Here is a 27,929-nt window from a genome sequence, read left to right as displayed (position 1 = left end):
ACTGTGGGCCCCTGTGGGAGCCAAGAGCCCGGGTGAGGCACGTGGCCCCGTCCAGCTGCACGGCGGCAGAGCGTGGGGGACGCGGCCTTGCACCCACCGGGCGGGCCGGGATCTGGGGCTGCAGAGGCAGCAGGGCGGGCAGTGTGGTGCAGGGTGGGTGGGTTAACACCTGCGGCTGCCTTCCTGCCGGGCTCTGCTCCTCTGCTCAGCGGGCAGCGCGCTGCGCTGCGTTACCTGAGGCGACTGGGGGTCAGAGAGTGCGTGTGGAGCCGGCTGCCTCCTGAGAGCTGCGCGGCGCCTGCACGGCCCGCCCTGGGGGCCTGTCTTGTAAAGGCAGGACTTGCTGTGGCCTTCGAGGCCCCGAGGATCCTGGGCCAGGGCGTCCGCGCAGCTCGGCTTCTGAAAGAAACCCCTGGACGGGACGCGTGAGCGGCGGGGCTTCCTCGAGAGTCGGCGCCTTGGCGCCGCGCGCTAGTAGCCGCCGGCGCGCAGGGTGGAGGGCCGCGGCGGCCACCGGAGGGCGCCCCGCGAACACGCCGCTCCGCGCCCGCGGTCGCTGAGCCGCCCGTTAGCCCGCTTGGAACCCAAGTCCCATCAGCTGCCTGCCTCGTGGCTCTCGGGGCGGCCGGGGGCGGGCGGCTGGCAGTGGCCCTCCCCGTGCCCGCATGCAAAAGCTGGGAAACCCACACTCACTCGGGAAGGAAGTGCCCGGTTCTCAGTGTCCCGCGCGAGCAGCGTTGATGGAGGGCACAGCTGTGTGAGCAGCCCCGCCTCCCGGAGCCCTGGCCCCCGCGGGTGTGTGGGACCCAGCCACCGCCAGCGCTGCGGACACACCATGGGCCCTCGGGCCGCTCGGGGCTTATCCGTCGGACTTAAAGCCCGTGTGGTGCAGGGTCAGCCCTGACCAGTACAGAGGAGTCACGGAGTAACCACAAAGGCTGGAGTTTGACTCTTGAGGGGAAAGACTTGTTTTGTGATACCTCTGTGTGCTGTTTAGCTGCCATGTCACACACCCCGAGAAACACACACATTAGAATCCAGAACTTGGCTGACAAGGATCAAGTAATTTAATCCTCAAACGGGTGGGTTTTCTTCGGCACTTTCTCAGACACACCTGCAGCAATTCAAGCCATCTGGGCAGATGTAACAGGTTAGAAATGAGAAGTTCCCCCACACTTCCCGACTGACTTTAACGTCAAGAACTTGATGTGTAATTTAGCATCTTAATAACTTATTCCTGGTTTGTCCTTTGTCAGGTCATTTTTATAAAGAAACCAATGTTTTGACTTTTTTTAATTTAAAAAAAAAATATTCAAGTCTTGGCTGTGCTGGGCCTTCACTGCCGCACACAGGTTTTCCCCTAGTTCTGGTGAGCGGGGCGACTCCCCGGTTGCGGTGCCCGGGCCCCTCGTTGTGGTGGCTTCTCGTCGCAGAGCATGGGCTGCAGGCGCACAGACAGGCTTCAGCAGGCGCAGCACGAGGGCTCAGTAATTACGGCTTGCCGGTTCTAGGGCAGGCGCTCCACAGCTGTGGGGTGCGGACTCGGGCTCCAAAGCATGTGGGATCTTCCTGGACCAGGGATCTAAGCCGTGTCCCCTGCATTGCCGGGAGGATTCCTACCCACTGCGCCACCAGGGAAGTCCTGACTTCTTGACAACATCTGCCACAATTAGCAAAAGACCCAGTTTCTTACAGTTTTATAACCTTCCTGAAATAAACCCAAGGTTAAATTCACCTTTGGGGATCCTGAGTAATGAAGCATGGCAAGGTAGGTGAGTTTGTCTATTGACAAAAATAAGATCGTTAAAACCACAGTCCGGGACTTCCCTAGTGGTCCAGTGGTTAAGACTCCGTGCTTCCAACGTAGGGGTTGTGGGTTCGATCCCTGGTTGGGAACTAAGATCCCACATGCCACATGGTCAAAACATATACATACTAACAAGAGTTTTTTTAAAAAGAAAAAGGACAGAGTGCACGGTCCACCTTGACATTTTCCAAATACCTCCTCATTCTCTTCTGAATGCCTTAAGTCTGTGTACGGCCATAAACCCTGAACCTGCCTGATCTCATAGAAATGGTTCAAAATTCATTCACCTTTTTAGCAGCTGTGGCAGGAGTACTAGGAATCAAACCTACTGGGACAGCAAGAAGTGACGCAGAATTCAGCACGAGATCGTCAAGCCAACGTCCATGGAAAGTAGATTGTTGTGCTAGTGGCTGAGGCGAAGGTGGGCTTGCCCCTCGAGTTGGGGGGCAGAGGGGGGGTTCAGGACGCAGCAGCAGTGGTGGAGGGGTCTGCACCCGAGACCCTGGCTCATCCTGTCAGCAGTAGAGGTGGACGCGGGACTGAAACGTGCTGCTGCTCCCACGACACCCTCCCCCCGGGAGGTCCCCAGAGACCAGCCAGCTTGCAACCAAAGCCACTGAGAAACTGAAATAAAAAGTGATTTTAGGCCCCCTGCGTTGTGTAGGGGAAGCCAGCTGGGCTGAGGGGTGGGGGGCTGCGGGCAGAGATCTGGGCCCTCGGGGCTCACCTTCTCCAACGAGCCCCTGGTGCGGGAGGAAGGGCCACTTCCCTCTACTGGCTCCCGCTCCCCCCAGGCAGTACTAGCTCTGGGACCCTGAGGAGGGCACCCATCACCCCTCAGCACGGCCGCTGCTGTCTCGGGATCCCCGTGGGGGGGACGTGCTGGGAGAGCGGGGGGCATCCGCCTGAGGCCCTGGGAATTTGAGGAGAACGTCCACCAGGCCCTGGGGCCGCCGGCCGGCATCTGTGCTCGTCATCCCCAGGGGCACCCAGAGACGTCACCAGCTCCTGCTGCTCCGTCCCCCAAGGTTTACTGCAGCTCCAGAGTCCAACGTGTGTCCATAGTTCTGCACAGGTCATCAGCCTTGAGGGAAATCAGTCTGCAGGTAGAAAAGCATGCACCTCACAGTCTTGGCTCCACTTCCCAAGAGACAGGGGCCACGTGGGGCAGTTTCCCCAACAGACACCGCAGAGAAGAGCAGCCTGGGCCTGGGGCTACGTATCTTTACAGCAGCAGCCGGGCAGGGGCGGCAGGCGGTCAGTGAGCTCGCTGCGTGTCTTTACAGCAGCAGCCGGGCGGGGGCGGCGCCGAGTGCCACGTTCATCTTTGTTCTGAAACGACTGCAGCCTTGAGAAACAGACCTTTGCTTTTAGGGCGTTTTGGGGTTCAGAACAGGGTTGGGGTGGGGGCTGTGATTTCTTCGTGAAGACGTGGGGAGGGGAAAGGGAGGCGCCCCCATGTCCCTACAGCTGACACTGACAGAAGGCGGGGTGGCGGGTGGGCTCTGCACCCCAGGCTGGTCGGGTCGTCTAGGCTGCATCTTCCGCCTTTCTGGGCCCTGCAGCCCCGTAAGCCCGCCTGCCCAGATCCGTCTTTCCTGTGGGCAGGCCCGTCAGCTTTCGGGGTTACAAATCCTAAGAGCATTTTCCTCCCTTCAGTTTATTGACACTCAGCTTCTGTGCGCACTTCGGGGAGTCGTGCCTGGCGGGGGCACACCTGGCGGCCGCAGACGCCCCATCCGGCCCCTCCCGGCGCGTGCGCGCGTCCCGGAAAGCCCTGCAGCCCCGCCCCGTCTGGCTCTGCAGCCGCGAGGCCCGCCACCTGTGTTTGCGTTTCCTTCATTTTAATACTTTCTGACTTTCCTATCAAACGTCTCCTCATAAACAAAACAAGAGCCGGTGGGGGGGGGAGCGGTTAGTAGTTTAACAGTACAAAGTATAAATATTGGCGTTAGGTTTGAGGCCGAGGGGAAGCAGGCTGGTGCGTGCGCGGGCCTGAGAGGTGCGCACGGGAGACAAGCACGCCCGGGCGCAGCCGGGCGCCGAGGACGCGGCTCATCCTCACACCGGGCGCGAGGACGCGGCTCATCCTCACACCGGGCGCGTAGGGACGCCAAGGGGCGAGGGAGCAGGGGCTGGAGTCAGCGGCGTCTCCGGGATGCCTGACCTGGGAGGAGGGAGCGAGCCTCCGGCACAGGGGACCCGGTCGCCGCGGGCTGTGCTTCCGGCCAGTGCGGCCCGCCCCGCCCCCGGTGGTGCACGTGGAGCAGCGTCTGTGCCGTCGCCGGCTGTGCCCCCGCCGGTCTACGCAGTCGCCGGCTGCGCCTCCGCCGGGTCTATGCCGTCGCCGGCTGTGCCCCCGCTGGGTCCGGGGAGCAGCTCTGGTGCCCACGGCGCAGCTTCTTCATCAGCCGCCGGAGCTTGCCGGGGAAGTTTCTGTCGATGTGACGATACAAAAGCGGCACCACAGCGCTGCTGGCGAAGGCCAGGAACCTGGACAGGTCCTTGGCGAGGAGCAGCGTCCCCACGTGGTGCCCGTCCGGTGGCTTCCCCCGCGCCGCCAGGACCGTGCGCCCCAGGAGCGTCAGGTAGTGGGGCGTCCAGAGCCCGAACTGTGCGCACACGGTGGCCACCAGCAGCCTGTGCGCCGAGGGGTCCGGGCGGCCCGCGTCCCGGTCGAGCAGCGTGTCCTCCTTGCGGACCCGCGCTAGGAGCGCGAGCGCGTAGAGCGCGGCCAGGCCGGGCACCAGGTAGCCGACGAGCAGCATGATGGCGTCCGCCGCCGCCGCATCCCGCATCCGCGAGCACTCCACCAGCCTCGCGGCCACGTGGCTGCAGATGTAGAAGAGCAGGGAGGAGAAGCCGGCGAGCAGGGCGCCGCCCCAGACGAAGCCGCACACGTGCCGGGTGTTGTAGACGCTGGACATGTAGGTGCGCGGCAGCGCGCGCTCGATGTAGCAGTCTAGGCCCAGCAGGGCCGTGGAGTACAGCGTCACCAGCGCCGCCACGTTGAACAGCACCAGCAGCGAGACGTGCACCTCGCTGCCCAGGTCCCAGGCGGCCCCGCCGGCCGCGCCGGGGCCCAGCAGGTGCGCAGGCGCCAGGGCGCAGAGCAGCAGCCCGGCCGCCGCCATGTTGGCGAAGTAGACGTCGGGCATGGTCATGCCGCCCGGGTCGTGCAGGTTGGCCAGCAGCAGCAGCGCGTTGTAGCCCAGGCCGAGGGGGACGCCGCCCAGCAGGTAGAGCAGCGACAGCGCGGACAGCGCCCGCTGGACGTGCAGGCAGGGCAGCGGGTCCTCGCCGCCGGTGCCGTTGAGCGGGCAGCTCCACATGACGGGCTGTGGGGAGAGCAGCGCGTGAGTCCTTGGCGACCACAGCCCGGCCCCCGCCCCCGAGGCCGGCCGGCCGGCCAGAAACCGGGCTGCACGTGTTTTCTGCCACCGAAGGCGCCATCGCTGGACGCTGTGAGGGCCCTAAGACCCACAGGGGCCTCCTTGACCCCATGTGCCGGGAAACCTACAGCCCTGGAGCCGTAAGGCGCCTGCTGCCACCTTGTGGCGCCTGGGCCACGTGAAGAAGGCCTGTAGCAGGGGGCTGGGGGCGGACCCGCGGCCCCCCTCGCGGGAACCTCAGCCTTCCTGAAGCTGCGGCAGCCCTGCTGAGCGCATCCTTCCTTGCACTGACTGCGGAATCCTATGACACCTCCCCCCCCATCCCCACCCTGCGCCTGTGCCCAGCAACCCGGCTCCCTCGCGCCGCGTGGGCAGCGCCGGTGTGCCGCGCCAGGGCACCGGGACCTCCGTCCTGAAGACCAGCTGCCGCTGGAGCCCTGGGGAGGGGCCGGAAGTGGTCCGCACGCGCGGTGGTGCCGGCAGGTGGGGAGGGCGTCCTTCCGGTCCCCTCCCTCCCAGCCTGGGGAGGTCCGGGCGGGCCTTCGCTGGTGGAGGCCCTTGGTGGTGAGGGAAGGACAGACTTGCTTGAGAAACGCATGAGTCCTGGGGGGAAAACCCTCCACTCCATGTCTCCTGAGCCCACCGGGCCCCCTGCTCTCAGAGCGAGGCCAGCAGCCCTCTGGGGCAGACCCTGGCCTCCCAGGTCCGGGGGCGCAGTGAGGCTCCGCCTGCCTGTCAGTGGCCCGGCCCCCAGCCCGCAGGAGCGAGCCTGGTGGCTTCCACAGGTGTCTGTCTGCCCGCCAGCGGGACGGAGCGGGGCGCCGCCTGCAGGGTGTGTGCCTGCGAGCCCCCCGCCAGACACGGAGGGGTCGGGCAGGAGCCTCGCGGGGTGGGGCGGGGCGCGTCTGTACCCTAATGAGCCGCTGCGGCAGCCGCCGAAGGCGGGGGCGGGACTGCCGAGCGCCTGCCGGCCTCATTACCTCCAGGGAGGGCGTCTACTCTCAGCCGACGCAGGGACTGGGGTCCGGGGTGCGGGCAGGAGCTCCGGCAGGGCCGGGCCTGAGGGGTCCTCGGAGCCCTCGTCCGTCCTCTTCTAGCCGACTCGCTGCCCGTCCCGTCCCCCCCCCCCCCACCTCCAATGCCTGCAGGCTCCTGTGCGCTGAGCCGAGGCCTGGGCGGTGCTGGGCCGGGACGCTGCTCCAGCATTCTGTCGGCGCCTGAGCAGCCCCCTGCGCGGGCGCCTCGCCCGGCTCCCGGGCCTCAGTCCCTCCCCTCCTGCCGCGCTGGGTCCGCCTCGCTCCGGTCCTGTTTCCCGGGCGAGGTGTGGGTATACGTGTGCACACCGCCTGGGGGCGCTGTGCATGTCCGCCTGCGGGTTCTCGCGGTGCCCTCCTCTCTGGGCAGGTGCAGCTGCGCCTCCTGTCTGTCGACAGCCAGTTTGGAGCCTCAAGGGTTGTGTCAGGAAGGGCCGGCACACAGGATGGGCACCCTGCCCACGGGCTCCCCTGTGGCTGATGGGGGTCTCCTGGTGCGCCTGCCCCTCCTGGGGTCTCCATCCACCTGGAGGGCTGGTTCAGCCAGGGGAGGCTGAGGACAGAAGGGTGGCCCTCCGCGATGTCGAGTGGGCAGTGGAGAGGGCCCCACGGGCTTGTGGGCCAAGTGAGGGAAGCAGGGGACGTATTGGCAGGGGCCCTGCCCCGCTGGAGACCCGCATGGTCCCTGGGAGGCAGTTACATGGAGCAAATCTGCTCAGAACTTTTTTCAAGAGCTCACATGCTTAAATGGCCAGCTTGCTTGGCCCGAGAGGGGCTGTGCGTGTCTCAGCGGTCAGTGCTGGGTTTTACATTAAAAACGCACCCGAGTTGCTGTTTCCTGGCAGCTCATACACACAGAACTTGGGAACTCTGCCTATAAACTACAGACAGCTCCGTGCGCATCCTCTTGGCGTCCACCGCGAGGACACGGCTGACTTCAGATGCAGCTCATGGGCTTAAAGTGCCACTGTCGTTTGCTTTCAGCCTGTCTTCACTTTTTGTCCTTGTGTTCTTCCCGGAGGCCCCTCGCCTCCAGGTGTCACGCAGGGCCAGGGTGGGGACGCCTGTCGGGGGTGCAGCTGCACAGACCGAGGTACCTGGCGTTCCCCCCCCCTCACTACGTGGAAGTGCGGGTGACAAGGACAGGAGGCAGACTGCTGACGCAGAGGGGACGACACACCGAGATGCTTGCGGGGGGGAGTCAGCGCCCATGGGGTCTCGGGGACCTGGAGCAGCAGCTGCGCCCCAGCACCCCCAGACTTGCCGGTCAGCAGCAGTCACTTTGGGAGTGTCCGCCCACCCCGTGCAGGGCAGTTGGTCAAAGCTGTGAGGCCTCTAGCTGGTGTCCCTCCGTGTCTGGGTCCCTGTGCTGCCCCTGCGGATCCCCCCCCCCAGCCTCCGAGTCACCCCACTTCCCTTTGTGCTCTGGCCCTGTGAGTGCAGGAATCTGGGAACAGGCTCCCCTCCCCCGAGGCCCTGTGAGGAGGGGGCCTGAGAACAATGGCTGGCCCCCACCCTCCACATGGGCTGGGCTGGGCTGTCTTTCCAGTTACCAGCTCTCTGTTCACTTCCTTCCTGAGAAAGGGGAAGTTGGACAGCGGCCAGACAGAGACCAGGACTCCAGGCAGGGCCCTCTGGTCCCGTCCCTCCCAGGGGCGGGAGACAAGGCCAGGTGGGCCCTCAGCGGGCCGTGCTGGCGCCACGGGCCCTCGCTCTCCCCGCGTGGCAGGGCTGACGACACGGCCTGTGGCCGCCCGTCACCCGTTGCAGCCCCGGGGGCAGGCGGAGCCAGGAGCCCCGTGGCCTGGCGTCCAGGCTGGTCCTGTCACCCTGCCCTGGGGCCGTTCTGACGACACCAGTCAGAGCTGCCCACTGCTGCATTCGGGCCTCCCGGCTCCCAGCCTGCCCTCTAACGCGCCCCACCTGCCCCTCCCACCAGCACTTCTGCCCACTGCCCACCCGGAGGCCTGTCCACGCCTCTGCAGACCTGCCTCCAGACGCCCCGGCTGGCCTGGCCGCCTTCCTCCCGTGCTTGGTGGGGCCTCCCGACCTCTGGGCCCTCCTCCACGCCTCCCTGGGCAGCGGCACCTGCTAGCAGTGTTCGCGCCGGGTGCTGCCCACAGCCCCTCCATCCGACAGGGCATCAGGGGCCCTGACCTCCCGCCCTCCCTCAGCGCTGCCCCGGGGCCCCCTGGGACTCCCTGTGCTGCCAGCCTGGCCAGGGCCTGGTTCTGCCCTGAAGCCCTGCCTCTGCCGGGCCAGGTCCGAGCCTCCTCCCAGGCATTCTGCCCGCCTCTGCCAGGCCTGGGGAACATACAGCTGTGTGCGCGTCTGGCTGGAGGCATCCCCTCACTCTCGGACCCTCACCCGTGGGTGCCCCCTTCTGTGGCGGGCGTGCCCAGCCAGGCCTGCAACCAGCCTTTGTCCACAGAGCAGGGGCGCGCCTGGCACATGCAGGCGTGTGGCCGTGGTCTCACAGCAACACCAGCAGCGGGAATGCCTAGCCCTGACGTCCTGTGGCCCTGGGGGAGGGGTGGCGGGCACCAGTGTCCTGGCTTGCTCCTTGGTTGTCGAGGTGGGACGGCGGTCACCGCATCCCGTCTCTCCCAAGGGGATTAACGTGACTTGAAGGTGACATGCGTCCCCACTCTGTGAGCGTTCTGTCTGTTGTCTCTGATCATGCTCTTGGGGCAGTGGCCCAGCCTTGCGAGCACGGTGGCCTCCATGGTGCCTGCTCCCCTGCCTGGCTCCTGGTGACTGCCATGCAGCAGACTTCCAGCCTGCCTTGTTCCAGGGAGTGAAGTCTTCACAGCCTTGGGCCAGGGCGGCTCCCGCCTGGGGCCAGCAGTGGACTGGAGAGAGAAGCGTGGCCAGCCTGGCAGAGCAGAGGGCGCCCCGCCCGGGGAGGGCACCTGACTCCCAGGTGGACCCTGACGTGAGCACAGGGTGGCGGCGCGGCTGTGGCATCTGGGGAGGGGGCCCTCTGCTCCACTCCGGGCCTGAGCAGGAGCTTCCGGGATGGGACGTGTGCTCCTTGGTGCCTGGGTGGATGCCGGGCCGCAGTGACCCGAGCCGGCACACTGGGCGGACAGGGCCTCCCAGCACACAGAATGGAGAGGGGGCTGGCGGGCGGCCGGGCCACAGGGGTGACGAGCCGACGGGCCAGCCTTTGCTCGGCGGTCCAGGACTCAGAGCGGGGTGCTGGGTGGCAGTGAGGCAGCCCCCGCCCCCTCCACGCCCCACGCCGTTGGTGACAGGGATGGGGGACCTGGTGGGGGCTGGCAGCAGGCCCCAGGGAGGGGGTGGCACACGGGCCGGGTGCCTACGGGGGGACATTGGGCCACGGGGCGCATGTCTAAGGCCCACTGCACTGAGGGCCACCTGCCTCTTACGCTCTTGTCCTCTGGGGAAGCAGCTCGATCATGCCCCCTGGCCCAAGTCAGACCTCCCCTTGGGAGGGGCGCACACTGCCTGGTGGGGGCTCCCATCCGTGGGCCGCGGACTGAGGACCGGCCTCCCCAGGTGCCCTGCCCGCAGCTGCCTGGCTTGGGTGCCCCAGTCAGGCTGTCGGGAGGGTGGAGTGAGGCGGTGAGCGCGGCCCTCCCTCGTGCTGGGCGTGGAGCCGCGGGTCCTCGCCTCCCACACATTCATGCTGCTGTGCGGCCTCCCTCCGACCGTCTGCTGCCGTGTGGGGAGAGGACGCCGGGCAGGGAGGACGCAGGCCGAGGGCCGATTCTCGCGGGGAGGGGCGTGGGGTCCTGCCACAGCTCAGCGGCCCCGGGGCCCCCCGGGCTGCTGTAGGAGCACAGACAGCGAGTCTCTGGAGCCGCGCTTGCTGAGCTGGGGTCCCAGCCCCACAGGGTCCGAGTCCTCCCCCAGTGGCGCCCCGCTTACAGACGCCCCTTCTTTCATTCCCTGCCGGCAAGGACCGCATGCCTGGGTTAGCTGCTGGAAGCATTTTGAGGCCCGATGTCAGCATCTTTTCTCCTTGGTCTTTTTTTAAAAAAGAGCCTACAACTATATAAACTAACCCTTCAAAAGTGAATGTCCACAGGCAATGAAAAGCCTTGCCCAAAGGCAGGGCTACAGCTCACAGTGCTCTCTATGGAAAGAGAGGGGCCAGGAGAACAGCGGAGCAGCGGCGGCGGGGGCCGTGATGGGCGGGGGCTCCCCAGGGACCCTGTGTGCACACAGCCTGCCCGACCGAAGCACCAGCTAACTCCCGTCCAAGGTCGCCGACCTCACCCCACTGCACCCCGTCTGTTCCCGCCTGTCTAGAGCACCCCAAAGAGGGAGCTCTGTGACCAGTGACCCGCAGCCTGTGAGGTGGCCTCCAAGGCCTTTCCCCAAGACAAGCACGAGGGCCCACTGGGCAGAAGGGCCGGCAGAGCAGAGACCGGGAGGCGGGCGCAGGGCCCTGAGGCAGGGCAGTGTGTCCTGGTGGGCACCGGCCCAGCCTGCCTGATGTCCTGGAGACCCACCGTGCACTGTGCCTGGACTTCAACTGAGTGTTCTGGAGCCATCAAAACGCTTTGAAAATGACTCCTGAGTGTTTTTTTTCTTTTGTAATAATGGGCAGAGGCTCTAACTACAATTAACATCCAGCTGGTAGGAGCCAGACACTCCGGAAAAGCTGATGTTTTCATAGGTTTTCAACATAGAGAGCTTAAGCATACTGATTGGTATCACAGACGCTGCGCCTTCCTGGGCTGCGATAAGCCACAGTTCGTTATACACTTGGGGTGTCTTGGTTTCCGTAGCCTGTTGCTTTTTAAGGTTCTGAATTAGAGAGCGGTGAGCGTGAAGCAGGCAGCGTCTCCGGTTCTCCCAGGGAGAGAACGGGCTCGTCTGCCAGTCGGGAAGGGCTGCGGGCACAGGGAGCAGCCGGCTGGGGCCTGGCCCGCCCCGCGCCCCAGGCTCTCCCTGGAAGGATACGGGACCCGTGTTCTCCTGTTTGTGGAGCACTAGTTCCTTGGCTTTTTTTTTGTCCCCTAATTTTTTGAGGTTAACGCTCCTTCCAGGTATTCTCAATCAGGAGAAAACAGACTAAGAACAGACCCGTCTCCGCTGGCACCCAGTCGGGCCCCCGCCCAGCCCGCCACTGGTGTGTTCTTACCTAGGGGAGCAGAGCCGCAGATCTTATCGCCGCCTGTGGTTCTTTCCAAGGGAGGAACCAGCAGTTATTTTTGCTCTTTACACTTGGTCTAACAGTAACAGTTGCTTCCTTGGCTCTAATTAAAACTGGGAAACTCCTGCGTGCTCTCTGCCCTCCCACCATGTGTGTGGGAGGAAGGAGGCCCCTGTGGGACTGCACCGGACACCTGGCCCTTTCCACCCTGTCCTGCTGCGTACTCGCAGGGGGTTCTGTCCACAGGTCCCGGGGGGCGGAGGAGGGACCTGAACTCTGCCCCTTGACAGCATCGCATTTTTAGCATCTCACATTATAGCGAAAATTCACTTTACTCCTTACACCGAGCCCCCTTGCTCTACAACACCTGTGAGACCCCACGGACACTGGCTGCTGCCCAGGCACGCGGGAGGCTGCAGCCTTGAGAGAGCTGAGGAGCTGGCAGCCAGTAAGAGGAGATGGCAGCACATGCCGTTCAAGGAGGAAGCCCCGTTCTGTCCTGGGCAGAACACAGCAGCCCCACCCCCAGGACACGGCCCTGGTGGGCGGCAGGGGCGTGAAAGGCCCGGTGGCAAGTTGTTTGCTGAGGTTCCCAGATGACATCCCAGGGCCTGGAGGGTGGCTGCCGCTTCCCCAAGGAGCTCCTTCCTCTCAGGCCCTGGAAAGTGGCTGGCCCCTTGTCCCACCTGGAATCACGCATGCGTAATTTGCTAGCAGGGACCTTGGCAGGTCGGTCACTCTTTCACTATATAATAGGTTTAAGCAGCTCTAGGGCTCTCCTGATGGCTCAGCGGTAAAGAACCCGTCTGCCAATGCAGGAGACGCAGGTTTGATCCCTGGGTTGAAAAGATCTCCTGGAGAAGGAAATGGATACCCACTCCAGGATTCTAGCCTGGGAAATCCCATGGACAGAGGGAGCCTGGAAGGCTGTAGCAGGGGGTCGCAAAGAGTGGATACGACTTGGCGACTAAACAACAATAAGCAGTTCTATGACCTAACCTAAAACCCCACCACTCATGTCCAGTGGATGTATGTGCCTTTCTCCCGTCACCCACCTGCCAGGGGCTTCTGAGCTCCAGGGACCCCAAGTCAATGCAGAATTAATGCTGGGCTCGTCTGTCCTCTGGGTGTTTCTGTGACCCCCACGGCGGCAGGAGAGCAGTGGTCAAGGGCAGGGCCCGGCCCCAGCTTCCTGTCCATGACTCGGCACAGTATGCATGCACCAGATGGGAGCTATGATTTTTAAAAGCCTGTTATCTCTAGAGGCTTTCTTCATTTAGTGAAATACCCGAGGTTCCAGTTTGGAGCGCCAGACTCGGCAGGCCAGGGAACATGTGGCTGTCCCCAGGGCAGTTATCACTAGGGCCTCTTTCCCCTCTCGGTGGTGACCGGCGGCCCAGTGAAGACCCGCCTGAGACGGCAGAGTGTCTGGTCCCCGTTCTGTGGGAGCAGCCCGAGCACGGCCAGTCATTGCGCCCACACTCTGGTGTCTGCAAAGGCCTGGCCAGCAGGCTGCTGACCACTGGGGACTCAAGGCCAGCCTCACTAGGTGACGCCGACACGGTGGGGAGGAGGGGGCCGCTGCTCCGCCAATATTTGGAGCGGGTTGTTGGCAGGTGGAGGGGACAGTCTGTCAGGTCCCAACTCACCCTCTGTCCCCCCGAAGCTTGGTTAGATGACCGGGACCAGTGCCCCACTGAGAGAACCCAGCCACCGTGCTCCTGTCATTAGCTTGGTGTTGGGTTTCCTGTCCCAGGTCAGTGGGCGCTCTGAGGCTGGGGCACTGCCTTCTCAAGTTTTGAAGGAGCCTCCAGTCCCAGAGGGTTTTTATCTTTTTATCAAGTGTCCTAGGACACTTGATCTCTCCATTTAGATGCTGTTCCAGAACTTCCCAAGATTTTGTAATCATAAAAGGGACGAAAGTTAGAGCCACCGTGACCCAGAAGCAGGCGGTCAGCCCCCCGCAGGACATGTGAGGAGCCTGTGGTGCTGCCGAGCCGCCTACGCGGCCAGCAGCTCTCAGCGGCCCCGGACAGGTGAATGACCGCAGGGCAGCGGCCCGGCCGGCCGGGCGCCGCGCGGCTGGAGGGCAGCCACGGAAGGGGACAGCGCCCGGGCGGGGCCAAGGGGACCCGGGACCCGGGAGTCGAAGCGGAGCACCGGCCCGCGGCCGCCGCGTCCCCGCGCCGCTCCCCGCGCGGGCCGAGCCCCCGAGTGTGCCCACCGCCCCCACCCCGCGTTTGGCGCCCACTCACCGGCTCGCTGGGCCGCGCAGTCGCCGCGGGAGCGGGCAGGTCGGGGCTCCGGGAGGCGGCGGGTCTCACGGCGCGCACGCCGCGCGGGCCTGTGTACACACGTGACCGCGTCGCGTCCGCCCCGCCCCCGAGCCCGCCCGGCCCCGCCCCCAGCCCCCGCCCCGCCCATCCCGGGGCCCGCTCTGGGTCTGGCCCCGCCCCCGGATCAGCCCCGCCCCGCCCGAAGTCCCCCCACCCCGACAGACTCCCCGGCCGCCCGGTGTCCCGCGAGCGCTCGGCCGAGGTCCGCGGGCGAGCGGGCGGGCCGACTCGCTGAGTCAGACGCGCTGTAATCTGCAGGGGACAGACACCTCGCCCTGGAAGGTTGTAATCGGGGCCTGCCAGGCGCACCTGCTCCTCTGCCCCAAGTGTGTTTGCTGGCTCCACGCTCGCCCCTCACTTCCTGGCTTGAGGAATTTCTTCGTAAACAACTGGCCACAGGAAAACCATTTAAAGAGACAGAGCAGTGTTTGCAGCCTAATTAATCTCGTAGCTGCTGCTCTAATTAGGTGTTGGAAAAGTGACAAGAACAAGGTCGTTTCCTCTGCTATAAGGCTTGTGCTGTAACAGTGCTCTTAGCAACGCGTTCTGGCTCCGGCGTTTCTGACAACCTAGGTGTGCGGGTTGCAGCACTAATGCAGGTTTGCTGTGGGACCAGGGGCTGATGGAACAGGAAAGATGAGCATCGCGGCCGAAGCTGGCCCTGGGTGGTGTCAGGGTCCTGCCTGCCAGGCTCGGGGCTCCTCCTCAGGCTACCCTGCTTCACAGGACAGCTTCCTGACCACGGATCAGAGAGGGAAGTTGGGGGTCAGCTAGGGGACCAGATCGCCTCTCACGCTCCGTCACAGCCACTTGTAGGACCCTGGGGCCCCCACGCTCCCCGTGGCCCTGTTGTCATTGCAGTAACCTGCTTCTCACCCCAGCACCATCCTCGTGGCAGTCAGTGTCCAGCCATGGGGAAGATGGGTGTGGTCAGCCAGCACTGACGTCCGGCAGTGGAGGGGAGGCTCTGTGCAGGTTTCTGTTCTGGGCCCTCAGAGCAGCCCTTCAAGGTGTATGAGCCACGTTTCATCACGTCGGTACTTCGTTAGTGCTGCGTACACCAGAACTTTATGGACCGTTACGAGAAAACAGTCTGATGCTCTCCGTTGTAAGAAGCATGCTGATCTTAGGGTTGTTGAAGTGGGGAAACATGCCTTACTGTCAATGGAATACAGTATCCTCGTCCTTGTAAATCGTCCTGAGGCTCAGAACTTAGGCAGGGTGGCCAAGGTCACACCGCAGTGTGGAGGCAGAATTTGCACCCAGGTGGTCTTTGCTTTCTTAGAACTTTGGGTCATCCTAGCAGTGTGCTTAAGGGGTGTTGTTACCTCCTTTTCTGAAAAGCCTTGGAGCCCAGAATTCCTAGTCAGAGACCCTAGGATGCCGGGGTGCTCTGCACCTGGCAGAGCTGCGATCATAACTGGGGAAAGCAGGCCCTCTAGGCCTTGGGTCGCCCCACTGCCTTATCTGCAGAGAAAGACTTCCTCCACCACGCAGGCTCCTGGCTAGGGGAAATGGCAGAGTTTGGGCATGTCGGAGATCTTCAGAGTGGACCCGCCCTCCACCCAGGCGCAGATCAGCGTTCTGTCGCTGGGGAATGTAAACACGCTCTGTGGGGCTTCAGCTCTGTGGCCTGCTGCTCCCAGGGCTAGGCAGGGCCAACGCCTGGGCTGCTGCACCATCCTGGGGGCGGAGCTGTGGGAAGCTGGTCCCGCTCCCTGGGTTTCCAGCTGCATATCTAGGGTTGACTTCTGAGAACCACGTGGAGTCAGCCTCCCCACTGTTTCTGGCGACGGCCCCAAGGAGCTGTCCTGTGCTCCCAGGCTCCAGGCCTCCGCAAAGGCTGAGCTCACGAGGCTGGTGCCCTGAGTGTGCACCACACTGCGGACGAAGGGAGATTGCAGCCCGGAGCTCTGCTGTGGGACCGGAGGCTGCTCACCAGGCTGGAGGCGGGACCGGCCCTCCTACTTGTCCTGGAGCAGCAGTGACGGTGGGGGGATGTACGCCGGGGGCTCCGGGCTGCTGGTCAGGGGTTTGAGGGCCACCTGCTGCCAGGGCCGCCCTCTCTGTCGAGGCAGAAGAGTCTTCCTTTTGAAGATGCACCTTTTAAGAAACAACACATCGATGGGGAAGTGTGATTCTCTGTGACATGTGAGTCAAGGGCAAGGAGTGTGTAAGTTCACCGGTTAGTTCTGAGTGTGGTTTATGGAAACGTCGTGTGTTTTGACATCTCCGTGGCTCTGTTACCATAGCGTCTTGTTGCTCAGGCCTGGGTCATTGTAGTCGACTTCGATGAGGAAGCCTGGGGGCCTGGAGGGGCTGGGCGTAAACATGAGTGAAGGGCTGGGCCCAGGGTTGGCTGTTCTGGGTCATCATCCCCCTGTCGGTGCAGCTGCATCATTGCCCTTGGTCTGCACGCTCTGCAGCCCCCCCAAGTCCAGTCCCATTCAGCCTCTGCCAGCATCTCTTCTGTCCTCCCTGGAAGCAGATCTCTTCCTAACACAGGAAGCGCCGAGGGTGGGTGTCTGCGGGGTCCCTGCCCATGCTGCGCCTTTCCCTGGCCTGGGGGAGACCAGTGGCTCCGACAGGTCAGTGCACTGACCAGTCCCGGCCCCTGGGAGCCCCCGGCTGGCCCGAGGCAGGCACCAGGCTGAGGCTCTGGGGGCGCCCGGGAGTCAGCAGGGGCGCCTGGCCCTGGCGCGCTGTCTGGCCTGAGGCTGACGGGCACCCTGCATGCCCAGCAGCCCTGGCACGGCCTCTGTGGCTCATCTTAGGTCTGGAAGACGTGGCCCCTCCCAGGAGCCCCTGGACCACCTGGTGGCGGCCGGGTCGGGGGAGGGGGGCCTCTCTGGCTCTTAGGTGTCCCAGTCTGCGTGTCCAGAGGACCGTCCCCCGGTGGGTGGGCCCCCACAAGGACGCTGCTGGAGAGAGCCTGGCTTCCCATGGGGAAGGCAGTCCGCCCCATACCAGGATCCTGACCGAGGCCTTAGGGGACAGTGGGTGGGGGTCTTGGTTTTTATCCCCTAGGACCTGTAGAAATGAAGGTGGTGGGGGCAGGGGAGCTGGCAGACTCCCCTGCACAGGAAAACTTGGCCTCAGGACTGAGGCTGGGTGCTGGGCATCTGTGCAGGCTGGCTCCCCACGCGTGGCCCTGCTCCTTCTGCCTGGGATGGACGGCCCGCCATCACTGAGCTACGCGCTAGATGTCAGGACACGAGGTCAACATACAAAGTCAGCTGTGTTTCTTTGCATTAGCCGTGAATGCTTGGAAACCGACATTTAATGTGACAGAGCAGCACCGTTCCTGCCAGCCCGGCCTCGTGCTGGGTTTCTCTACCCTTGGGGCACTTGACTATGCATGGAGCGGGCTTTCCCGGGCAGGAGCCACCTCTCTTGTCCAAGAGTAACGTTGGGGTTTTTCAGGGAGCCCTCCTTGGAGCCTCTTTCTCCTCATTCTCTTTGCTAACCCCGTGCAAGCAGCTGTGCCTGCCATCATCCGGGAGGCCAGAGGGCCACCAGCCTGGCTCTCGGGCCCAGGGGTAACGCCTTCTAGAGGGAGAGCGCCCCCTAGTTCTCTGGCAGGATCAGGAGGCTGGGTGTGCATGCTTGGAGGGGCAGGGGGAGGTGACGGGGAAAGGTGCTGGGGACTGTTGTGGCCCCTTGGAGCTTGGTAAGGACGGTGCCCCTAAGGTTGCCCCTAAGGCTTGGCAAGTGCCACTTCTGGCAGGTTTAGAAATTTCCAAATAAATCTTTATTTATTAGTGGTAAACAAAAAACCAACGACAGTATGGTTTGATAAAGGGAGAGACACATATTTGAATAGCGACCCAGAAGCTACCCCATATCAGCAACTTTATTTTTGACAGAGGTGCATGAGTAAGTTAAAGGAGAAAAAAGTAAATTCAGTGGAGATTCTTTACGACAAATGGTGCTGCAGTAATAGGACAGGCAGAGAAAAAGATGTGCAGGCTCCTTGGGGTCCTCTGTGTTGACCATCATCCTGCCTGTACACAGACAGTTGTATTTCTTCCTTTCCAGTCTGAGTGCCTTTGATTTCACTTCCTTGCTTTATTGCACAGGCTAGAACTTGTAGAGCTGTGTCGAACAGCACCAGTGAGAGTGGGTCTCCTCACCCTGTTCCCAACCTGCAGGGGGAGGGGGGCCAGTCTGCGTGTTATTTACCAAGTTGAGGAAGCTCTCCTCTGTTCCTAGTTTTCTGAGGATGTATATCATGAGTGGGTTTCTATCATGAGTGGGTTTCGAATTGTGTCGAGTGCTTTTTCTGTGTTGGTGGATACGATCATGTGATATTTCTCCTTTCGCTTATAGATTGATTCTTGGATGTTAAACCAGCCTTGCATCCCTGCAATAAGCCCCACTTGCTCACCGTGTGTAACCCTATGTGTCGCCGAATGAGATTTTTGCATTTATATTTATCAGAGCTTTTTCATCTGTATTCCCCCCCCCTTTTTTTGGGTACTATTTTTGTCTGATTTTGGTATCAAGGTAACATTGGCCTCATAGAGCAAATTGGGAAGTGGTTTCTTTGCTTCCATTTTCTGGAGGAGATTGTGTAATTGGTGTTAACGCTTCTTTAAATGTCTCATAGAATTCCAGGGAAACCATCTGGGCCTGGACACAGGTGTCTGGAGTCAGGCCTGCCATGACTTGTCACTTTAGTGACGGCCAGGGCTAGTGGGCGGCCGCACTGAAGCCTCCAGAAGTACTCTGCTCCCCTCCCCCCAACCCCGCTGGGGGCTGGGGCTCCCCTCACACCCACACTCACAGCTCCTACCCACCAAGTGCCTCCTCGCAGGCCTGCTAGCAGGCTGGGCGGGGGAAGTGGTGTGTGCCTGCGGGAGCTTGTGGGTGTCCCGGCGGGTGTTCCAACCGCGCTCCCCCCACCCCTCGCAGCATTTCCTGTGGATTCCACCAGGGCTTGGTTCTGGGAGGCAGTGAGGCGGCATGCCCGGGAAATCGTGATCAGATCAGCCAGACAGTCTGCTTGATGATGTCTGCGACCAACGTATTTATTCTTTCCTTAATGACTCAGAATGAGCCCTGTGATCTTGGGGCACTGGCACCCCAGTTTTGAAAGCTTATTCTTACTGCCTTGGGGGAAGGGTTTGATGGCAACTTCCCGCTTCTGGAACTCCAGCTTGGCAGAGTTGTTCTGTCCCCCCTCCCCACACCCCCAGCCATCCTGGCTTCTCCTCTGCCTCCCGTGGGCCCCTGTGTGCTGCCCCTGCCAGGATATGGGCTTGCTGTACCCCTTGCCTGGGCCACCTCTCTCCCAAACATCTACGGGCTGTGCCCTCACCTCCGGGTCTCAAGTGTCACCTTCCTGATGCAGTTTTCCTTGACCTGTCTCCTCCTACAACCGCTTTAAATTACAGAAGGTAGATGAACGCGCTCCCTGTCTGTTGCACCTGATTTTCCTCAACGTTCTATCCCCCAGCGCAGCCTCCCTGCGCCGTGTGTCGGTCCAGGCTGCTGTCGCAGAACCATAGGCTGCGTGGCTCGGGAATCGCAGGGTTATTTCTCACACTCTGGAGGCTGGAGGTCTGAGATCAGAGCACCGGTGGGTTTGGTGTCTGGTGGGTTCCCGTCCCAGATCTCCTCGCTGCGTCCTCTCGTGGTGGGTGGGGTGAGGAACTCCCTGGGTCTCTCTTATGAGGGCACCCATCGCCTTCAGGAGGCCCCCACCATCACGATCTGATCACCCCCCAAAGGCCCCACCTCCTAGTGCCATCACAGGGGGTGGGGGTGGGTAGGAATATAATGCAGGGGTCCTGGGGGACTGGCGCATGGTCTGAGGTGGCAGGCAGTTTTATCTGTTCTGGTCCCCACAGTAAGCTTAGGACTTAGACCATCTCCGTGAAGATGTTGCTTAGCAAGTGTCTGTGGAACGCTTCCAGGCCTGTGTGTACCCGCCCTTCCTGACTGGGAGCTGCTGGGCCAAGCTGGGGGGGGCGGGTTCTAGGGTCTCTGGAGCCCCTCAGGGTAGACCCAGTGCTGCTGCCAGAGTCACACGGTAGGCAGGCCTCTCGGCCACGCCATCCCACTCCACCAGCTGGACCTGGTCCACACAGGCCCTCAGGGCTGGACCAAGTGACTTTTGTCTTGGGGTTTCCTACAGTAAGCCCCGGGGTGGTGAGTGTCCCCACGCCTGTGCTCTCTGATATGGCCTGGGGGTGGGCAACTGGGGGCAGCTCCACCCGGAGCACCTGCTGGTGATGAGCTTCACCTGCTCTGTGCGAAGCCCTGCAGGGACCCTGGGCAGAGGAGGGCCTGCAAAGGGGCTGGACAGGGAGCAGGCAGACCTGGCCCACGTCACACCCCTGACCCGTCTGCACAGTGGAGATGACCGGGGGGCTGGGAGCGCAAGATGAAGAGCGGGCACAAAGCTCCCCCTGGACTGCACGTCCCCGCGTGCAGCGTCCTCGGCCAGCTCCTCCCCCACCCCAGGCCAGCTCTCTGCGCGTCCCGTCCTGTTCTCGTCTTTGTCCCAGTCGCCCACGGTGGCCCATTCGCGTCACCAGGACAAGACCGTGGGATGAGGAGACCAGATCAGGGGTTGTCGGGTCAGAGGGCTGGCACAGGAAGCGCAGAAGACCCCAAGTGGGGTCCATCCTTGAAATCGGAGATCGTGAAAACTGGTTGTTTACATTTCCGAGCCTCAGTGTCCTTCTCTGTAAAGTGAGAGTACCGGTGCCTGCATCCAAGGATTGAACAGGATCACAGAGGTGAGACCTAACACCGAGGCTGGGCTAGCAGCGAGCCCAGTCCTCCACTCTGCTCCCCTCACCCAGCTCTGACCCAGCCCCTGCGATCCTGCCCCCACCAGCACCACCGAACCCGCCTCTGTGTGTGGACGGGCCTTGGGCGGTGGGGAAACGGCCAAGAGGAAAAGCATAGAAAGACTCAGTCTTGGCTCCGGACCTTGGAGGTCCTTATCGGGCCGGGAAGCTGGGACACCCACGCCCAAAGCGGGAAGTCCACACCCGCCAGCCCGCCAGCGCACAGCGTGGGGGGGAGTGAAGAGAGGCTGCCAGCACCCTCAGCAGCCAGGGCCTGCGTGTCCTCAGGCCAGGGGGGCCCGAGCAGCCCCCGGACCCAGCCCCGCCACCAGAGCGCACGCGAGCAACTATGAACGCAGGCCTGCGTTGTTGGCTGTTGTCTCGGGGGCAGGGCTCCTGCATCCATCGATTCGCGAGCCTCTGCTGAGCACCTGCTTTTTGTCAGTCCCGGTGGTGGGCAGACACATCCCCATCCCCAGCAGCTCCCGGTCTGGGGGTCGAGACACTGATCAGAGGACTCTAGGGTGAGTTTAGTGGGTGAGGCAAGAAGGCCTCCCTGCAGCTGGGGGCTGAAGTGGCGCTCCAGTCCTCGGGCAGGACCTAGCCTGTGGTCGGCGCGCGTGCGTCCGAATTGACTGCACCGCGTGGTCTTCCTGCGCCGCTGTGCGCCCTGCCAGGGAGCCGGGCCCCTATGCACTGAGGGGAGCTGGAGGCAGGGCCTGGCCCCTAGACCGCAGCTCAGGGCCAGCGGCCCTCGGCCTCCCCAGCCGGTGCAAACCGGCCCCGCCCGCCCGCGGCCCCGCCCGCCCGCGGCCCCGCCCGCCCGCGGCCCCGCCCGCCCGCGGCCCCGCCCGCCCGCGGCCCCGCCCGCCCGCGGCCCCGCCCACGCGCCGGCAGCCCCGCCCACGCGCCCCGCCGCGCTTGCGTCACCGCCCACGCGCCCCGTCCGCTCGAAGCCCCGCCTACGCGTCCCGCCGCGCCTGCGTCACCGCCCAGCCGGCTGGATCTGGTTCCAGCCGAGCCCGGCCGGCCTGACATGCGCAGTGCGCGCGGGCTGCGGCGGCCGGGCGGCGCCGCGCTCCGGGCTACACCTGGCGGCCGGGGACCCGGAGGTCAGTGCTCCGGGCCGGGAGGGGGCCGTGGGGGTTCGGGGGCCCGTCCCGCGGGGCGGGGGCGGCGCCCTGCGGACCGCGGACTCGGGGCGGGGGCCCGGCCGTACCGGGCGCGCTCGCCGCGGAGCGGGCCCGGGCCCCGAGCTGCGCCTCGGCCCGTCCCCGTGCCGCCGCGGCCTCGGGCCCGCCGCCCCCGCGCGAGTTCCGGGCCCCCGCGCGCCTTCTCTGTCTGCGGGCGGGCGGCGTCTGCCCCCCCGGGCTGTCCCCTCGTGGGGCCCCGCACTCGGGCCTTCGTAGCCGGAGGCCTCCGCGGCCCCGCGAGGCCCACCCCCGCAGCGTTAAATGTCAGGGCCTGGGGGCGGAACCCGCCGGGGCAGTTACCGCTTTGCTTGCGAAATGGCTTGGGTGTGAGTAACTCGTTACTTGGCTCTGTGACTTTCTTTTTTTTTTTTTAATTCATTGTTACACTCAAGAATTGTTGGGAAGTGAGAAAAAAAGCCAACCAGTAGTTCCCTAGTGTTCTGAAATGATTATGGAAGTTACATTTAACGACGAACGAAGTGATGAGCTAGTAACGTGCGTTGTTTTGTCTTTTTCCCGAACAGTCTTCAGCCTGGTGCCTGGAGGGCAGCCGGGCCCCCGAGAGGCCCGGGTGGAGGGGTCAGCACTCGGCCCCTGTCGTGCAGGCTTCTCTCCGAAGGGCCCAGGGCTCGGGAGCCGCTGAGGAGGACAGTCCGGAGCCTGCTGGGTCGCCGCGGGGCGAAAACGTGATTGAAAATCCTGTGCAGAAATGTGGGGCTTTGCTTTGAGGGAAGCAGTGTCAGAGTGGGTAACCTGGTGCCCCGGGCCCACCTCGACTGAGCGGGAAAGAGGTCTTGTATGTGTTTCTTACATTTAGAGTCTGATTTTCCTTTAAACGGCAAGATCAGTGCTGCCATACTAGGAACAACTTGGCTAATTTTTTGGGAGTTGCTGGGAATGACGCTTTCTGCATGTTGAACATTATTTCTAGACTTACAGACTTTCCTCGTGGCTCAGCCAGTAATGAGTCTGCCTGCAATGCAGGAGACCCGGGTTCGATCCCTGGGTTGGGAAGATCCCCTGGAGAAGGAAATGGCTACCCACTCCAGTATTCTTGCCTGGACAATCCCATGGACAGAGGAGCCTGACAGGCTACAGTTCATGGGATCGCAAAGAGTCGGACACAACTGAGCGATTTCACTTCACTTCTAGACTCACAGCTCCTGTACTGGACGTTTCACCCAGCTCTAGCGGTGCTGACTGCGTGCCTGCCGGAACGGGTTTCCAGGTTAAACACAAATGCAGCCTGAACCCCTCCGGCCTCCTGTCTCCAAAGATGAAAGGGCAGCGGGCTCTCTAGGGAGGAGGCGGGCGTAGCCGTGGCCTGTGGAGCTCAGCGGCTTCTTTGAACACTGGTGGTGGAGCCCGGGTGACCTTTGCCTTCCGATAGCTGGGATGGCCCATGTTAGGCTGTTGACGGAGCAGAGGGCAGCTGGGCCGCAAGCCCGTGTGGGCCTCCCAGTAGTGAAGGTTTCAGGGAGGGTTGTACATCACCCTTGTTCCTAAAACCCAAGGAAGGCCCATGGGGCAGTGCTCCTCACGGACATCAAAGCTCCTGCAGAGGACAGCTGACGCCTGTTTGCTCCCTGGATGTGGGTGAGATCAGCCTAGAAGCCTAGCGAGATTCTGGGAAGCGATGAGGTCTGGGGGTTCATGACAGTATGGGCCCCCGTAGCTGGGAGGGGCTGTGCCGGAGGGAGGGGGGCAGGCGGCCCCTTCCTGTCCTTAAAAGGCCTTGAAGACAGGGTTAGGAGCCAGGTTTCCCCTATAAGTCAGTAGATGCAAGCCACTCACTGCTAAACACCTGGTAAGAGGACTCGCTGACCCCAGCTTATCGGGGAGCTGGTGGTCTCTCTGGAAACGGAGTTGCCCCCAGACTTGGAGTAGACAGTGGGGCCCTCTTGTCCCTGCCTTGGAGGGCTGGAAGTCTTCCCGATGCCGCGTGGCCTGTGCTCCCCGGCCCCTCTGCCGTGTGTTCTGAGGGCTCGTCTGAGACCTCAGTAACCCCGGGGACCCTGTGGGCCTGCACACTGCGGCCCTGCCCCCCCCAGCCTGCAGGGCGCCCATAGTCCACCTGAGCCAGGCGCTCGTCACCCCCGCTGCCTCCCCCACAGGCCCGTGTCCCCTGAGGCACCAGGCGCAGGCCTGTCCACACAGCGCCCTGGTGGGGAGGTGCTGGGTGGACCAGGTTCCCCCTGTCCAGGCCCTGGGCCTCGCGGGACAGTGCTGACCACCTATGTGCCTGCCAGCGGGCATGGTGCTCACTGACCCCACTGGCTGACAGGTGGGGGGAGGGGGGCATGTTTGTATTTTTGCTGCACTTGGCTCTCTTGTGACCACAAGTCCCTGAGGGCTCCCCCATCCCCCACGGCTCCTCCCCAGCGTGGGGTGTTGTGCCTCCCAGCCCTCCCCTAAAGCTCTAGCCTGGCTTTGCTCCCTTGTCCATTCACGAGCAGGAACAGATGGACGGCCTTTGAAAAGGTAGAGGGAGTGAAGTAGCATTTGCAGCATCTCAGGACTTTGTTTCCAGAAATCTAATCTTATCTTTATAAACAGGATTTCAGTCTCAGAGTGTTCGCACCAGGCCTCCTCCTGGACGCAGGCAAGGGCTCACAGTCTGTCCTGGCTGAGACACCGCCACCACCCCACTCTGGCCAGAGGAAACCAGAAGCTGGTCCCAGCACAGCCTTGAGAGGTTCCCCCCACCCCGGGTCATACAGGCTGAAGCTCTGGGGGCCTTGAAAGGACTTGTACGGCTGGTCACCATCTCCCTGGCTTTGGCACCCTGATCTGTGTATCCTGTGTCTTCTGGCTTTTCCCGTGCACATGGACATAAACGTTCATTTTAACTCTTGGGTCACAAGAGAAGCAGGATGAAAGTTAAGTCTGTGATCCCTGGTGCCCTCAGCCCGCTGAGTGTTCCTCCAGGGTGAGAGCCTTGGTTCCGAGGCTGGTCTCTTGACGGGCCAGTGTCTCCCACCAGGTGGAGGGCAGGTCCTGCTTACAGCCAAGGCTGCAGGGTTTGAAGAGATTAATGTGAAAGACCCTCCCCAAAGCCCTGGCTTGTCTGGGAGGGCCATCAGCTTATGGCTGTGGTGAGACCCCTGCACAACCCCTGAAACCCTCCCCTCTTCCTCTGTAGCTGAGGAGCTGGTCTCATGCAGGATTCGTGTGTGTGTATAGCTGGTCTCACGTAGGATTTGTGTGTGTGTGTAAGGAGGATCTGATGTGTTTGTCTTACTGTAAGCACTGTGTAGAGGGGACCAGGGGTGGAAGGGTAGAGGTGGGGTTGGGAAGGAATGCCCTTCCTGGGGCGAACCTGGGCCCTACGTGGTGTCAGAGCTGGAGACTTGGGCTGGGCCTGGTGGGGTCCAAGTGCGGGCTCTGTCTCACCGGTTCAGGGGCTGACTGGATTTCAGCGTTTCCTTCCACTGTACGTGTTAACGGTGGACGAGAGTGGCCCCGGGGGTGGGGGGGTGCAGGGGCATCTCACTGTGTCCCCTCGTATTTCTGCGCCGGTGGGTTGATGAAGCAAGAAGGCTGTGTTCTGTGATGTGGTCTCTCGGTTCGCTCATCTGAAGACCCTGCAGCGTCCAGATGCAGGAGCCCGGCTCCGAGGGCCGCCCCGCCGGGGCAGCCGCTGTCCCTGTCCTCCAGGAGCTCACTTGGTCTGGCCGTGCGCTCCTCGAGGCCAGAGCCCGCGTCTGCTTCCCACCAGCACCAGCGCCTCTGCAGGGCCAGGACCCACGGCAGCCCCGCGTCCCAGCCTTTCACGAGGTTGCTCACAGCCCCCTGCGTCCTGCGCTTGCTTCCTGAAGTTGTTTGGAATTGTTTTAATCAGGGTACTGCAAATAAAAGCAGGGCAAACAGCGCTGTTTCTGAGTCAGCAAAGGTCCCTCAGCGTCTCACATTGGGGGAATGAGCCCTTAAGGAACCCACCCAACAATTTGTACCTGCATTTTGTATTTTTAGGGGTAAGTGAAATCTCAGCGTCTCCTGTGTTTCTGCTGTAAGTTGTAGGAGGGCTGGGCAGAGAGCTCCTGGCGTCTGTATGTTGCCTCCCAGGTTGCATCTAGTTAATTTCGAAGTGTAAAGTTTTATTAAAGCATTGTAGGAAACGGCCTCTTTTGTTCATTATCTTCAGAAAAAGAAAAAGTAATTGGCTCCTGTGTGTGTGCTTGGTTGCTAAGTCGTGTCCAACTCTGGGTGCCCCCGTGGACTAGCCCACCAGGCTCCTCTGGCCATGGGATTTCCCAGGCAAGAACACTGGAGTGGGTTGCCGTTTCCTCCTCCACACCGCGAGTTACCCTTTTGAGTTTTAATAACTGCAGTAACGCGTATGGTGAAAGTTTAGTTCTTGGAGTGGAGCAGTGTCTCCTGGGAGCTGCAGGCAGGGACTGGGCTTCCTGCCCGGGACGCCCGGCTTCAGACCGGAAAGAGCGGTCTGTATGGCCTGGGGAGGCGCCCAATCTGGGGCCTTCTTGGGTGCCTGCCCTGCAGCCCTGAGCTCTGCAGGAGGAGGCTGGGCTCCAGGCCGTGGCGGTTGGACAGAGACTTGTTTGTCGTTGAGGAGCACTCTGCCCAGTTGGGGGCACCTGGGCTCTGAGCAGTTAGGGCAAGGAGCTGTGCCCTTTGGGGTGCTGTCCGGCCTGTGGGCAGACAGCCAGGCAGAGGACTGGACTCTGCGGCCCACCCCCCACCCCCACACACACACAAAGACACCAGGGTCACTGTGACTGTAAACCTCAGCCCTCACACCCAGGCGAGGTCACGCCTTACAGCTCAGACCTGGTTCAGGCTCATGTGTTACTGACAAGGACTTTTAATGCACCCCTTTCTAGTCTACTAATTGTGTGGGGTTGGTTGAGAGGTTTCACCCGGACAGAGCCAGGTGGGTTATGGGCTGGTGGGTGGGGATGCTGTCCTGCAGCTGGCCAGCCCCCACCCCCAGTCTCCGTTGCCCCTATATGTCAGCAGTCAGCCAGGAGCAGCCCCCTTCTCTCCAGAATCCCACTCGGGGGGCAGTCCCTGCTGGCCCAGCCAAGTCCAGGCACCTGCAGGTGACAGCGGGGGAGGGGAGCTGGACCCCTGGGCTGCGGTGGACGCTCTTTACAGCAGGAGGCTTCTGGGGCCCCTGTGGGTGATGGGCACCGCCCTCCCCACATCGGGTCAGCCCTCCCCTGGCCTGAGACCAGAGGCGGCCATGGGAGCTTGGGGTCTCCAAGGATCTACAGGAAGGAGAATCCGCCAGGCCCATGCCGGTCCAAAGCTGTGGTGTAGCACGTCAGCACGACCTCACTCGGGCCATCCCAGCTGACCCTTTCTTGGCGCCTCCCCAGACCTGGGACCCTCAGTGTGGAGAGGCAGGCTCCCTGCCCCCTTCCCAAGCATCAGGGCCTCTGGCTGGGAGCCCATGTGTGTGGTCTGGGAGGCTGTGGTGGTCTGGGCAGCCCACACGGTGGGCACCCCTGGACGGTGCATCGACTGGCTGCCTCCACATGCGCCCGGAACTCCGGAAAGCCTCACCTGAGAGCAGGGCACGGGGTCAGGGAGCAGGAGGGCCTCAGAGAAGGGACACTGACCCAGCTAGCAGACCCCTCTGTGCCCTCCCGGGCCTGTGCTGGGCCCCGCCAGCCTCCTTTCGTGGCTGAAGACTCTGCTCCCCGAGGCGGAGGGAAGGGAAGAGTGGCTGAAAGAGGCGTCTTTGTAAGTGGGGACCCTTGGCCACCGGAGCGTCGGCAGGACGCCAGCCCGCCAGGTGTCCTGATGGAGAAGCAGTTGGACCCTTCAGGTCCCCCCACCACCCGCGGCCTCCCAGGAGTGCCTGGGTCCGTGTCCCCGCCCTCCCAGACCCACGCTGGCTCACATTCCTGCTGCCCTTCTGCAGCTGGGGCCAAATCCCCTGCCAGCCTCCTTCCTGCGTCCCTTCATGGGGACAGTGGCACCTCAGGCCATCACGAGGCCGGCCCACAAGCCCTCGGGGATTAAGACCCAACTCCACCCTCATCAGGTCTCTGATGAGGGCCTCTCTGCCCTTGAGACAGCAGCCAGCATCCCGTGAGGTCAGACGGGTGGCTGGGGCCCCCATGTCCTAGGAGACCCCTTCTGTCCCTTCCCTGACCTGCCCAACCTGCTGGCCTCCCTCGGGGGTCAGTGTTGGCCTATCCCCAGGACCTTCCCCGGGACTTAGGGCTCGTTGGCCAGTGCGATACCCCCTATGTGGCTCAGAGGGGCCGGGC

The 27,929-nt window shown here is 62.8% G+C and overlaps 2 protein-coding genes across 20 annotated transcripts in view; one reads left to right on the top strand and one right to left on the bottom strand.

Annotated features, from left to right (window-relative positions):
* The window catches only part of CHLSN (cholesin), a 75,775-nt gene that overhangs the window by 34,819 nt on the left and 13,027 nt on the right, over positions 1 to 27,929 (top strand). The gene's annotated exons all lie outside the window — the stretch shown is intronic.
* On the bottom strand, positions 1,045 to 13,713 carry GPR146 (G protein-coupled receptor 146). Of its 3 annotated transcripts, XR_014072137.1 has the most exons (3): positions 13,617 to 13,713; positions 3,975 to 5,145; positions 1,045 to 2,907 (listed from the first exon to the last, which is right to left on the bottom strand). XR_014072137.1 is itself a non-coding variant. In XM_081552493.1 (2 exons), the coding sequence occupies exon 2, from the start codon at positions 5,137 to 5,139 to the stop codon at positions 4,144 to 4,146; it is 996 nt and encodes a 331-aa protein (XP_081408619.1). In that variant the 5' UTR covers positions 5,140 to 5,145; positions 13,617 to 13,713; the 3' UTR covers positions 1,045 to 4,143. The 3 variants fall into 3 exon arrangements, 2 of the variants coding, with proteins under 2 accessions (XP_081408619.1, XP_081408621.1); XM_081552493.1 differs by having other exon boundaries at positions 1,045 to 5,145; XM_081552495.1 differs by lacking the exon at positions 13,617 to 13,713 and adding an exon at positions 6,180 to 6,522 and having other exon boundaries at positions 1,045 to 5,145.

This window comes from Giraffa tippelskirchi, chromosome 13 (assembly GCF_054371585.1).
Source record: "Giraffa tippelskirchi isolate mGirTip1 chromosome 13, T2T-mGirTip1v1.2.pri, whole genome shotgun sequence".
NCBI lineage: Eukaryota > Metazoa > Chordata > Mammalia > Artiodactyla > Giraffidae > Giraffa > Giraffa tippelskirchi.
This window is presented reverse-complemented; position numbering and strand designations above follow the sequence as displayed.